We start from the raw sequence: 15274 nt of genomic DNA on the forward strand, positions 1-15274 counted from the left end.
TAAAACATTTTTATAAAGTAATTGTTGAAACACGTATTTATTCTTACAACAACATTTAAAATATTTTATAAAAAATTCTTTTATAGTACACTATTATGAAAATATTTTATAAGTACTTGTCCAAACAAAACCTAAATAATCCAATAAAATCTAGAGTAACACTCCTGTGAGACGGTCTCATCCGTGAGACGGGTCAACCCTACCCATATTTATAATAATAAGTAATACTTTTGGCATAAATTGTAATACTTTTTAATGGATAACTCATACAAGAGATCCGTCTCATAAAAATGACCCTTGAGACCGTCTCATAGGAGTTTTTACCTAAAATCTATGCATGATAGTAAATGTTTGCTCATCATGCTCTGAAAACATCCCGACAATACTAGAAACGAATGCAAATATGGTCTAATGATTTAAAAATCAATTACAAATTTTATGTCCACAAAACAAAAACAAAAAAAAAATTTCTCACTCCATCTTGATTATATAAACTTTTTTTCCACAAAACTTTAAAAAACAAAAAAAAAAAACAAGCAAAGCATTAAAAAAACAAATATAAAAATCTTTTTATTTTATCTTTATTTAGTTCATTCAAAAGATGGTTGTTTTTCAAGACATGATTAATAAGAAAAAAATAAAATATAGAACAAAATATTGCTAAATATATTATAAACCTATATATTTTAGTAGGTTTCTTGTGAGACGGTCTCACGAATAATTCGTGAGACTGGTAAACTCTACTCATATTTACAATAAAAAGTAAGACTTTTCACATAAAAATAATACTTTTTAATGTTTGATCCAAATAGAAGACTGGTCTCACAAAATTGACATGTGAGACCGTCTCACATGAATTTGTATGATATTATAGACAAATAAAACAGAAACATGACGTATGTAATTAAGGCTGTGGTGAATGGTGATCAACTTCAAAATAGAATGATTTTGGTTTATTTTTCTGGTATCTTGATCTCTTTTCGGAAAATATCATGATCTCTGTATAAACATTATCTAAGGTTTTTCACCCTTTTTGCGGCAGTTTATTTTATCCAAATGATTTATAAGCTCAACTTTAAAATAGGACCTAAAATTATCATCTCCTAAAGCCTAGCTAAATAATTGTTGTATTCAAACAGTTTTAACATAGTACTCCACAGAGATATTTCTTATTCTGCTTTTACATAAAACTTATGTACATAGTTTGTATGCCGTTTGATCTACATCATAGGTTATTCTAGTATTCAAGAAACATGGCAGTCAGCAAGCAGACCCATCCTTAGGCTTCAATTCCGCCATTTAAAGTTACCACAGATTCGTTTTATGTCTAAGATCTTACGATACGACGCCTTTAACGTTTATTCTTATTTACTGCTTTCGAGTTATTCAATCTTTGCAAATCGCCCACGGATTCTTGGCTGGCTGTCGGCCAAAGCCTTCCTGCAAGCATACTGAAACAAAAAAAAGAGGAAATGAGTTTTGTAAATATGTAGTCCTTCTGGAAATGTGATCTCTTTCAGGTTGAACACTCTTTGAAGTATGGTTTTGAACTCGCCTTGATTTTTGGGCCAAAGTTTCTTCTGGACTTCTTACTCCTGTATCGAGAGAGCTTTTCCTTGCGATCTTCGTAAGGACAACTGCTCGTACACGCCGGTTGCCCCAGAGGGGATTTCCCCGGGTTTATATTTCCATTATCGGTAGCCTGTCATAAAAATGTAGAATAAATAAAATCATTCCCTATCTCTTTGAGTATACATGCATTTCACAGATCAGGATTAGACACGAAACTAATGGATGAAAATTCAAAACCTGATATTTCCTAATATTTAGATGGTATTTCAAATTTTGTAGAGATATTGAAAATTAAAGGAGTTTCATAGAAGTGTGTAAGAAAACTGGAAGCTGAAATTTATGTATGATTGGTAAGCATGTCAAGAAAGATATATTAGAGCAACAAGCAAATTCAAACCTTCAAGTCTCCTTCGCTGAACGATCTTCGAATCCCATTAAGATCCCCAAAATCCATAACATGAAAATCAAGAAAACTAGGCTTCAATGGAGCCTCTTGCACATTCTCCAATGAACTCAGACAACTTGAACTGATACTCTTTTGGAAAGAACTCTCTTCAAGCAAATTTTCATGGGCGTTATTGTTTTCATCTGTCTTGACAGTAGGACCCATGATGCTGAGGACTTCAGATAGATGGGTTTCATCTCCTTCCTTAGCCAAAAGATCCCTCTGGCACTCATAGAATACCTCATTGAGAAGGGGTCCACTCTCGATTGATGATTCGATATCTAACTCAGTCAATGGTTGTTGGGACATGCCATTTTCTTCACAAAAAATGGCAGCGGCCACTGGATCGATTCCAATCACTTGTTCTTCGATTACAGGCTCTGGAGCCTTGAAAAGATCCCCGTCTCCTTGAAGGTAGTATTCAGATATAGTGGATGTCGGAACCAGGTTGCCTTGTACATCCTACGTTAACAATCAGAAACACAAATTTTGTAAAAGTTCAACAATTTCCAACTTGGAGAAGTTGACATGCTGATGATAATTATTAAATAAACTAAGCAAGCGAGTCCGCAATCATATCATCATCCATTTTAACAAGTTTCAGGTCGCCTCATATTGAGATTAGTCACCGAGGTCAACACATACAAGTAGCTTAATACAAATATGCCAGTTTTTAACATCAGAAACCAGGGACATCCAGTCGAGGCGACAAAAGGCATTCACCCCTTCTAAATGATAAGACCTACAAAGTTTGTATGCAACTGAACTAATAACAATAAAAGTTTTTGCTCCTAAAAGACATTTAACCGTTCCTGAGTGAAAATTTCTGAGTCCCTCTATTAGAGCCTCAGCTAGCAGGTCCAAAAACAAAAAGACGCGAAAATTATTTTGAACCACGCACTATTGTGATAAACTTCATGTGACATCCTCCACTATATGATTTAGATGTCAATTTACCATATCTTGATAAAAGTCTAATATTACGGATGGATTATGGGACATGTGGCTGATACTTCTTTCTTTCATTTTTTAAAATCAGTATAGGTCTTTCATAACGTGGAACATGAGATGAACTTGTAAGGTAACCGAGCAAGCGGAAGATTTGAAAAATGGTTAGCTGGCTCAGAAATACAAAGAAGCAGTAAAAATGTGGTCCATGGGAATGGAAAATACTATAAAATAGTTCAAGTGCTTGAAGAAAAATGTACATGTCACATATATAAACTTTAATTGGAAAACAAGGTGGCTTTCCAGAAAATTCACACAAAAGAAGCAGCCAAAAAGCGTGAACAAAGTTACTGGTCACTAGACATTATTGTCACCTACTTGAGATTTTATACAAACCATATATGCCACTCACTACACGTTGCCACTTTCTGGAAATTTTGGGTAAAAACCAACTCAAACACAAAACATTGAACTGTAAATTAAACCCCTCTAGTAAATGAAAAATAAAGGTAAATATACAAAAAGCTTCTCCGAGAAATGGAAATCACCCCTGAAAAATAAAAAATCCTTCACAATATTGACAACCGAGAAAAGTAGATTAGCTTGTTTAGCATTAATGTTAACAAATTTAACAAAGTGGAATTATGTGAAATGAAAAGATGAGACACAGCATATTTCTTTCATTTTTTAATGAAAGAAGAACGGGCAGAATAAAGAAATCGAAGTGCTTTCCATTTTGCGCAGTTTGATCACAATTTTAAGGGAAAGATATTTTTAAAAAAAAAGGCCAAATCTTTAAACAAAGAAAACATTTCTTTTTCTTCTTTATTAAATTGCCTTCAACTTTACCAGTTGTCAGATGGAAATAGTGGTTCTTGCCTTCTTCGTTCTTATCATGCTACCATTTTCTTTTCTCATTAGTATCCGAAGATACATACACACAAATTCAATTATAACCACCAAATATTAAGGAAAAAAGAAAATCTTGAAATGCCCATTTACTCCTTCCCGTGATTTATCAATAAAGCAATAGAAGCTGGTGCATTGCATATTAACCCAACTTGAACTCCCAAGTCTTCCAAAAAAGAACCCATTGAAATTCACCCAAAACGAGATATTCAGCATTAATCCAGGAATCAAAAACACCCCAAATAAACATCATTAATTCACACACACAAAAGAAGTACCTTTTTTTGTTAAAAAACAAAAACAAAAGAGAGAGAGAGAGAGAGAGAGAGAGAGAGAGAGAGAGAGAGAGAGAGAATTTACCAACGAAGCATTGGGCTTTTGCGAGCAGCAAAACTCATCAAATTGCTGAACTTCTTGAGGGAAGTTCTGAAAGTGCTGGAACATCAACTCTGTTTCTGCATACATTCACTAAACAGTATTTCTTGTTTTGCTCTGTGAAAACTAAATAGAGAGACCCAAAACACACACAGTGCGTGAATCCAAATGTATGGGTAAACTGAGAGAGATGGGGCATTAATGGTGGGGAGGTGTGTGTGTATTTATTTATGGGTATCAATCAAACAGAGTCGCTGCAGAAGGAAGCTCAAAATTGAAGGAGAAATTTGATTTTACTTGCTGCTCGTTGTTGTACATTATTATATTATATTATTATTAAAGGAAATTCGTGAAATTTGGTTTATTAAAGTTCATAATTTGTTTGGTTTTTTTTAGTGGTGATTTTAGTGGTGATGTTGAATAGTCATCTTGTTGAGCTAATTTTAATATCATTTTTTAATTGTCGATGTGTTGAAAATACATATGATTAAATTTATATCATTGAGATAAATGAATTCGCTTCATAATAAAAACAATATATTTGACATAAAAAAATAATATTTTTTGATGATTTATGTTGAATATGAGATTTATCTAATAAAATTAACTTATAAAATCGTTTCATAAGATTTTTTTTGAATATATTTTTATAACAATATTATTGTTTGATTGTTTGGGATACATAAACTTCCAGAAAAATCAATTTCCTTTTAAAAAAATGTATTTAATGTTATATTGATTTAAGCGAGTATGGGGTACATAAACTTCCAGAAAAATCAATTATTATTGGAAATACTTATCAATCCAGAAATTTAACCATTTTCAGTTTTTTTTTTAAAGGGTTCTTTGCATTCACTTCTCCTACAATTTATGCATTTATCTCTTTTATGGTTGAGTAGATGCTACCCGCAGGGTAGTGCCCTGCGGGTGACGTGGCGATTCATGATTGGTTAAAATCTATGGGTCCCACGTGAAACCCACTAATTTTAACCAATCATGGGGTTACACGTCATCCGCAGGGTAGTGCCCTACGGGCGGCATGTACTAAACCCTCTTTTATCAACTGTAAAATTATAACATGCGAGAAAAATGAATGCCAAAAACAAAAACAATTTGGGAAGGTGAATGTAAATTACCCCTTTTAGATTTGATAGATTTTTGTTGACTTTCATAAAACCTCACAGATTTCAAAATAGATTTATATGTACTATCTCACATATTTGCAAACAAAATTTTATGGGCTCGGACTATGCTACACCGGGTGTAGGACACCCGGTGCAGCATCTGCCCTTCATTGGCCCGGGACCCACATCAAATTGTGTGGGTCCCGGGCCAATGAAGGGCCAAAATCACATCGGGTGAAGGTGCATAGGCCCTCCCAATTTTATGGACTTTGACAAACTTTTTGCAAGATTTTTATAAACATTCGTAAAAATTTTCATGAAATTATATGAATTTTGTATCTTTAATTATACCTAATTTTAACCAATCATGGGGTTACACGTCATCCGCAGGGTAGTGCCCTACGGGCGGCATGTACTAAACCCTCTTTTATCAACTGTAAAATTATAACATGCCAGAAAAATGAATGCCAAAATCAAAAACAATTTGGGAAGGTGAATGTAAGTTACCCCTTTTAGATTTGATAGATTTTTGTTGACTTTCATAAAACCTCACAGATTTCAAAATAGATTTATATGTACTATCTCACATATTTGCAAACAAAATTTTATGGGCTCGGACTATGCTACACCGGGTGTAGGACACCCGGTGCAGCATCTGCCCTTCATTGGCCCGGGACCCACATCAAATTGTGTGGGTCCCGGGCCAATGAAGGGCCAAAATCACATCGGGTGAAGGTGCATAGGCCCTCCCAATTTTATGGACTTTGACAAACTTTTTGCAAGATTTTTATAAACATTCGTAAAAATTTTCATGAAATTATATGAATTTTGTATCTTTAATTATACCTTATTTTTAAAATATAATTTTTAATAGAAATATTATAGTGTACAGAATAATTGAAATACGAAAAAAATTAAAAAATAATAATTTTATTCAAAGAGTTAATAAAAAATTAAATTTTATTTATGAATTTCGATTTTATATATAGACCGAAATTTTTTTATTATTTTTGTAATAATTTTATTTAAAAACACAGTATTATAATTTGATTTTGAGTGCAAACCATTGTAAAAACAATTTGTGAAATATTAATAATTTAGAAAGTATCAAAAAATCTAAAGACAAAAGGAAATAATTAACTAGTGTAAATAGTAGAATACATTTTAAAAAGGAGAGAGAATGAGACAAAGAGGAGAAAAGATGCGATGAGATGAGATGTGAGCTGGGAGAGAGGAAAAAAAAAAGAAAAAAAATTATATGTGAGTTTTAGAAATCCATGCAAATATTCAGGTTAGATAATTTTTTTTTTTTTGACATGGGAATTCGCAGTCGCTACTTTTTGGTGTGCTCTGAGTAAACTACGGACTAACGCAATAGCTTGCAAACTACGCTAGTCGGGTAAACCATATTAGACAAGCCATGTGTGACAGATTAGTCCAAGAAGGTATTGGCAAGGGGAATCGAACTTCTGATTTATGGCCAAGAGTTCACCTACTCCACCAACTTTTAAAAAAAGATTGACCCTGAAGGGGACCCCATTTTACATGAATCAGAGGCTCATTGACTCATGCGGAGGGTAAATCGAGGGATGTGCACACTTATTCCACCAACTTAAACATCCCTTGGAAGCATTCAGGTTAGATAATTTACTTTTATATGAAGTTGTTAAAAGTATAATGAAGTTTTGAATACACAGACTTTTGCAAAATTTCTAAAAGTTAATCTAGAATATCACTTGACTTTTAAAAATTCTACAAAAGTTTGTTTTGAATACTCCTAAAATTTAATAGGGTATACAAAAATTGGATTGAATACCTGTAAATTTTTAAAATCTATAAAAATAATTAAAAATTTTATCAAATCTCCTATATTGAATACACTCCTATCAGTTTTTTTTAGTTTTAAAAAGTGGTCAAAAGTTAGATATTTAGAAGGTAAAAAATTTGTTTCTTTATTCCTTTTTAAATAAAATAAAGAAATGGGATCTTCAGGAATAAAATAAAGAAATGCTTCATTTATGTTGGGAAGTTACGAGTCTTCCTAAGAAGTAACGAGTCAGCAATAATATGTACACTAAAATATTATGTGAAATAAAGTGTGCACGATTGTGATAGAAATATAAAATATTTATTTTTCATATTACTTTTTTTCCTAAATTTTTTAGTAAAATAATCACCAATCATAATAGGTGATAAATATCTCACTGATAATGACAAATCATAATATAATCCTAAATATATTTACCACAAATTTTAAAAAAATGTTATAATTATTAAAAACAAGTTTTAAATCTATTGTGTCGTATCCAAAATAATTTTTATACGTTAATCAAACGTATCTACGCAGATATTTAAAGGAATTCTTCTTGAAGCATTTCAATTTAAAAATATGATTTGTTAATGCTTGACTCAGTTTTTTGATCCTTTTATGAAACAAGCCTTCCAAATATTTAAAGTTTAGGTGCTTGAATTTTTTTAAAAAAATAGGGGGTTTTCGGTTTTAACTCTGTGTGCACGTTTTTAAAAAAAAAGTATTTTTTTTTATTATTATTAGGGTGAATTGTGATAAAATACCCATGACCAAACAAAAGTTTGTGGACAGTCCCTGCGTCAAAAAAAATGAGTTTGCACTACCTATTTCATTAATTTCTTATTTTAAACTTCCTAAATACATAATACATTAAAAATTAAAAGTTAAATTCCCTAAATACATTATACCACCCTTATACAATTCCTTTTATCTACATCACGATTTCCAACTCCCTCCTCTCTCCTAAATCTCATCATCGTCACCTTCTTCTCGATCAATTTTCCCATTTTCAGGGTCACCCTATTTCCGTCGATTTCTACTCATTTTACCATATCCCCAATTTTTCTTGACATCCCCACCCAAGAATTCTCATAAACGTCGAAAAATTGGGCAACAAGGCAGACGATAAGCAACCCTAAATTGGAACTCTGGAATCCATCTTCGTTTTTTAGGAGTCGAGTTCGAGGTTTGTAACACAATCTCGGCTGAACGCTACGAAAAATCAAAGAAGTTTGAAGCAGGTTTCATTGTTGATTAATTGGAGAAAAGCCCTATTGTCGGTAGAATAAAATCTGGAGTTGGGTCTTCTTCCTACCTTGCGTTTTTAGGTACCTGTAAGTGCAAAGGTCAACTTTTTGTCATCTCAATTTTTAGTGGATGTAGTTTGGAGGATATATTTTTTAGCTTGTCCAGCAAATATGAAGAAATAAATCATCTGTCTATGTCATTAAAATACCTAACTCCCCAGCACAAGATGTACGTTACCTTAAATGATAACGATGATGTCCGTAATATGATCCATCTTCGCATGTGTATGAGGCTGAGTGTGATCGAATTGAGGGTTGAGTTGAAAGACCAGATTCGAGGAGGGTTCAATATGGAGAGGTAAAATACATTTTTTCCTTCATTATTCATTTATTCTGCCCTATGACCTTATTAGTGTTGATTTTTTATAATCGGTTTGCTTCTGTAATTCATGTGAAGCATGAATTTGCACGTGAAATTGTTTATACATCTTTTAGTTCAAAATATTAATTTTATAACTCTATATTAGTTGGTTAATCCTTTATGAAACATGATTGAGCTGGTACAATTGTTTGTACATCTTTAAGTTCTTTTTTCAATCATGATGGTGCGTATGAAATTGTTTCTACATTTTTTTAAGTTCGAAGTAGTAGTTTTATATATGTACAATACATTTGTCGTAGTATGTTGAATTCTGAATTTATGAATATTAAATTCCTAAGGGCTGAAGAAGATGACAGACAATCTAGAAGTGATAATGAGGTTGAACAAGCCCCCGTACAAAATTCACTTGAATCTTGGTTGCATTGCATTCGCGGGCAAGGGCAGGCATTTAAGAATGCTACAGAATTTCGAACGTATATTAAAAATTATTCTGTTGCAACTCGACGGTCATTTTGTTATAATAAAAATGATAGCAAGAAAATTAATGTTGTTTGTAGTGAAGTAAATTGCAAATGGAGAATTTATGCTTCTAGACATAAAGCAGACAATCTATTTGGTATTCGAAAATGCAATTTACAACTTACATGTGGAGAAGATAATTTATGTGGCAGAGGACATCCAAGAGCTGATGCAACTTGGGTTGCAAATTTGATGAAAGAAAAATTAAGGGCAAAGCCATCTTATCGTCCATATTTATTGTTGAAAGATATACGTAGGGATTATGGAGTAGAATTAGAGTACCGCAAGGTTTGGAAGGGCAAGGAATTAGCGATGCATGATATTTATGGTACCGAAAAGGATTGTTATGATAAGTTGAGATGGTATTGTAGTAATGTTCGAGAAACAAATTCAGGAAGTGTGGCAGAGTACGAGATTGATGCTTTAACTAATAAATTTAAACGTTTATTCATTTGTTTCAATGTATTTGCCGGTGGTTTTGCCACGGATTGTAGACCAATGATTTTTTTTTGGATGGCACTCATATCAAAAACAAGTATAAAGGTAGCATCCTACTTGTTGTGGGAAAGGATGCTAATGATGATCTTTTTACATTGGCATATTCTGTAGTGGATGCCAAGAATGATTGTAATTGGGAATGGTTTTGTATTAATTTGAAAAGTGTTCTGCTTTCACAACATATCAGGGGGTTCGAAAATTTCACCTTCTTCTCTGATAGACATTCTGGTATCATCAAGGTTGTTAATTTATTATTTTCTGGTAGTCACCATATGCTTATTGTTTGAGGCACTTGGTAGATAATTTTGTGAAGCATGTTAGTAATTATTTGCAATATGAATTTCTAGAAGTCTGTTATTTTTTATTTTAATGTAATAATGCATTAATTTTGTTGTTATTGTAGGTTATGCGAAGCTATCCGCTACACAACAAGACGCATTGGTCTTTTGTGTTTAAAAAGCCTGCATATGCCCCTTCTCATCAGGAGTTTATGCAACACATTAACAATATCTCAGAATACATGCCTCTTGCAAGAAAGTTTATTACAAATTCAGAACCTGAAAGTTGGGCGAATGCTTTATTTCGTGGAAAACATTGGGGTGTCATGAATAATAACATGGCTGAATGTTGGAATAATTGGGTTAAACCAGCACGTTATCTTCCAATTGTGGGTATGGTGGATCGTATACGTGTTCAAATCATGAACATGATTCACCAGCGTCGTGAAACAACCTTCGCCATGGTTCAAGAATTAAGAACAAAGAAGGAGAAAACTCTTACAAGTACATATATTGAATCTCGAAACTTGATAGTTCACTGATAATGTGGTTGGAAATTTGAGGTAGTTAATGGTGATAAAACATTTGCTGTTGATTTGAATGATTGGAGTTGTTCATGTAGAGCTTGGGAGATCAACATGTTATCGTGCAAGCATTCTTGTGCAGCTATTAAGTCGAAGTATTTGTCGCTCTACTCTTTTTGTGATCGGTATTTTCACATTGATATGTATCGTCAAGCATACAAAGGAATTATTAATCTCATACCTACATTTGACATGAATGAGGATAGTATTAGTGAAGGATCTATAATCAATGCTCCTGATGTACGCAGTCAACCAGGCCGTAGGAAGACTAAGAGGATACCGTCCCAGGTTGAAACACGTGTTGCAAAGTGTGGTCATTGTCGTAAGCGAGGGCATAATAGACGCAGTTGCAAAGAAGCTATAGAATAGGTTTTTTTTTTTACTTTTTCTTGAAGCAGTCTTACTGTTTAGTGCAGTTATATGTCTTGATTTCTTAGTTATTTTTCTTTCTAACATAGATTATATGACACACACTATTGACATACACTATGTTTATATTTCCATAGGAAGAAGAGGATGAATGAAGTACAATCATCCGTGGATTTACAAAGAAGAGACATACACGTTCTGGTCGTAGTATTGGTGGTGTTTCGCTTTGATAGCCTCATTTTGATAACATTTTCTGGAAGTTTTGTTTTGAGGGATTCAAAACAAAACTCTTGTATGTTGCTTTGATAGCCTCAAGTAGTTGAACTCTTATTTGTGGTTTAATTTCTGAGAACATTTTTGCTTTGTGGACAAACTTTTGTGTTGTAATATTAAGTCGAATTTGTATTCTGAAATTTTTTGATATTGTTGTGTTTGATTTGTTTGTGTTATTAGGTTGATTAATGTGATGGTGTGTGTGTATGTGTGTGTGTGTGTGTTTGTGTTTTTTAGCACCATAGTTTTTTTTTTTTTTTACAAAGTATAATAGCATGCTGAATTTGAGACTAAAAAATAAAAACAAATATAGCTAAATTAGGTATAGTAATTTCTAATATAAGGTACACTTGAACCCAAATTGGGTATACAACTAACGAACAATAAGTTTTCCAAATATGATATCCAAATTAGAACTAAAATGAAAGATTAGTTTCATCCATCAATGTCTCATTAGAACAATGAGAAGAACTAGAAAGAGAACAACTGCAATGAGAAAACATGAACAACCGAAACAACAACATATTCATGTAATGTAAACACCCATCATGTTGTTCCTTTCAGGGAGTTGGTGATCAAGCTGCTCAGTTAAACCAAGTGCCACGGTGGACGATGATTGTTGATCCGGTGATTCACCATAACTCTGATTTATTGTTGTGCTCTTGTTGGAATTTGTCGTGGTGTCGTGTATATCACCATGATATTCATCACACCAATAAAATCGATTTTTGTGTCGAAGATCGAAAGGAAAAATGTAATAATACTTTCCCGGTCGGGTAGCACGAGTTTCAACTTGTCTTAAAATCATTTTCCCGAAATCACATTGGCACTGTGGTGCATCCTTGTACTCCATTCTGCAACCGTAATTCCTTTGTGAGCTGAGAGGACGACGTTCAAAAATATTTGAAGAAACACATACCTGGATGAATTCGAAAAGCACCAAAGAAAATCCTTGAAGCAAAAATGTATGAAGTAGTAGGATTGAGACGTCTAAAGTTTGGTTGGTCAACATTCAATGAGTTGAAATGGTTGAGATATGCATGTGTAAAAAGGATGGATAGAGCTGCTAGATTCTACAGCTGTTATGCAATAATATCCATGGTATAATAATATAATAATGAGTTGTACAGCTGTCCAGCAATATGTACTAAAGGTGCTTGGTTTCCCTCGATATGTACCTACAGAAGAGCTCAAGTGTACCCAATAGGCATGCATTAGTGAGTGTGTCTAGTTTCCAAGAATCTGTACCTGTAGAAGTGCTCAAGTGTACCCAATAAGCATGCATTTGTACCTCGTAAATTTATTATGTGTACTTGTAAAATTGAATTATTTACATTCATCAAATATTTACATACATTTATGTGTTCTCGATTTACTCTCATATGTACTCAATATGAAGCTCAATTGTACTTATTATCCAATCATATGTACCTCGCACGCTTATGATGCGTACTTGGGAAATTAAATTATTTACAACCGGTCAAACATACCTGAGTTTGTCTGGTTTCCAAGGATCTGTACCTGTAGAAGAGCTCAAGTGTACCCAATAGGCATGCATTTTTGTACCTTGTAAATTTATTATGTGTACTTGTGAAATGGAATTATTTACATTCATCAACTATTTACATACATTTATGTGTTCTCGATTTACTCTCATATTTACTCAATATAAAGCTCAATTGTACCTATTATTCATGCATCTGTACCTCGTAGGCTTATGATGCGTACTTGGGAAATAAAATTTTCTAACGGTCAAACATTACTGAGTGTGCCTGGTTTCCCAGGATCTGTACCTGTAAAAGAGCTCAAGTGTATCCAATAGACATGAATTTGTACCTCGTAAATTTATTATGTGTACTTGTGAAATGGAATTATTTACATTCATCAAATATTTACATATATTTATGTGTTCTCGATTTACTCTCATATGTACTCAATATCAAGCTCAATTGTACCTATTATTCATGCATATGTACCTCGTAGGCTTATGATGCGTACTTGGAAAAATAAATTATCTACAACTGGTCAAATATTACTGAGTTTGCTTGGTTTCAAAGGATCTGTACCTGTATAAGTGCTCAAGTGTATCCAATAGGCATGCATTTATACCTCGTAAATTTATTATGTGTACTTGTGAGATTCAATACTTTGGATTTGAAATTATTCAAACTTGTCCTGTCTAAATACTAAGATATTTAAGTATGTGAAACATATTTCAACATGTCATTACATGCCTTGGATATTGGTGGTCACTACATGAAGTCATATCATATACATTCTTGTACTAGTTACAATGAAGTTGGAAACTTGTTTCATATTAAAGAGAACAATCCATAAAGAATTCTAATAATTTGAAAGAATTTGATCACATGTTTCATACTTATGTAAACATATCATATACTTGAATGTGCTGGACTCACAATCATATATACTCGATGTTGTTCTCGATTTACTCTTATATGTACTCAATATGAAGCTCAATTGTACCTATTATTCATGCATTTGTACTTCGTAGGCTTATGATGCGTACTTGGGAAATTAAATTATTTACAACTGGTCAAACATTATTGAGTGTGTCGGTTTCTAAGTATCTGTACCTGTATAAGTGCTCAAGTGTACCCAATAGACATGCATTTGTACCTCATAAATTTATTATATGTACTTGTGAGATTCAATACTTTGATTTGAAATTATTCAACCCTGTCCTATCTAAATACTAAGATATTTAAGTATGTGAAACATATTTCAACATGTCATTACATGTCTTGGATATTGGTGGTCACTAATGAAGTCATATCATATACATTCTTGTACTAGTTACAATGAAGTTGTAAACTTGTTTCATACTAAAGAGCACAATCCATAAAGAATTCTAATAATTTCAAAGAATTTGATCACATGTTTCATACTTATGTAAACATATCATATACATGAATGTGCTGGACTCACAATCATATATACTCGATGTTGTTCTCGATTTACTTTCATATGTACTCAATATAAAGCTCAATTGTACTTATTATTCATGCATCTGTACCTCGTAGGCTTATGATGCGTACTAGAAAAATTAAAATTTTCCAACTGTCAAACATTACTGAGTGTGCCTGGTTCCCAGGATCTGTACCTATAGAAGAGCTCAAGTGTACCCAATAGGCATGCATTTGTACCTTGTAAATTTATTATGTGTACTTGTGAAATAGAATTATTTACATTCATCAAATATTTACATACATTTATGTGTTCTCGATTTACTCACATATGTACTCAATATGAAGCTCAATTGTACCTATTATTCATGCATTTGTACCTCGTAGGCTTATGATGCGTACTTGGAAAATTAAATTATCTAGAACTGTTCAAAAATTACTGAGTGTGCCTGGTTTTCAAGGACCTATACCTGTATAAGTGCTCAAGTGTACCCAATAGGCGTGCATTTATACCTCGTAAATTTATTATGTGTACTTGTGAAATGGAATTATTTACATTCATAAAATATTTACATACATTTATGTGTTCTCGATTGACTCTCATATGTACTCAATATAAAGCTCAATTGTACCTATTATTCATGCATCTGTACCTCGTAGGCTTATGATGCGTACTTGGAAAATTAAATCTTTCCAACGGTCAAACATTACTGAGTGTGTCTGGTTTCCCAGGATCTGTACATGTAGAAAAGCTCAAGGTACCCAATAGGCATGCATTTGTACCTTGTAAATTTATTACGATCAATTTTACCTATTATGCATGCATTTGTACCTAATATATCATATGTATCTGCACTATATATAGTTTGTAAATACTCGTATATTCAGACTACTACATGGAATACTACAAGCATTAATATTTTTAGTCCATTACATGGAATGAAAATTTCGAAATGTGAAATTGGCATATGGCTGTCAGCGTCAAAATGAAACCAAAACCAAAACCAAAATGTG

The 15274-nt window shown here is 32.9% G+C and overlaps 2 protein-coding genes across 2 annotated transcripts; one reads left to right on the forward strand and one right to left on the reverse strand.

Annotated features, from left to right (window-relative positions):
- Positions 1-1163: 1163 nt before the first annotated feature.
- LOC140872592 (uncharacterized) lies at positions 1164-4518 on the reverse strand. Its single transcript, XM_073275481.1, has 4 exons — positions 4235-4518; positions 1970-2479; positions 1556-1702; positions 1164-1451 (listed from the first exon to the last, which is right to left on the reverse strand). The coding sequence occupies exons 1-4, from the start codon at positions 4337-4339 to the stop codon at positions 1383-1385; spliced, it is 831 nt and encodes a 276-aa protein (XP_073131582.1). The 5' UTR covers positions 4340-4518; the 3' UTR covers positions 1164-1382.
- A 4594-nt stretch (positions 4519-9112) lies between these two features.
- On the forward strand, positions 9113-11060 carry LOC140872649 (uncharacterized). The gene is made up of 4 exons (XM_073275537.1): positions 9113-9821; positions 9941-10068; positions 10233-10611; positions 10675-11060. The coding sequence occupies exons 1-4, from the start codon at positions 9113-9115 to the stop codon at positions 11058-11060; spliced, it is 1602 nt and encodes a 533-aa protein (XP_073131638.1).
- Positions 11061-15274: the final 4214 nt, after the last annotated feature.

The sequence above is a fragment of the Henckelia pumila genome, unplaced genomic scaffold (assembly GCF_033568475.1).
Source record: "Henckelia pumila isolate YLH828 unplaced genomic scaffold, ASM3356847v2 CTG_466, whole genome shotgun sequence".
Taxonomy (NCBI): Eukaryota; Viridiplantae; Streptophyta; class Magnoliopsida; order Lamiales; family Gesneriaceae; genus Henckelia; species Henckelia pumila.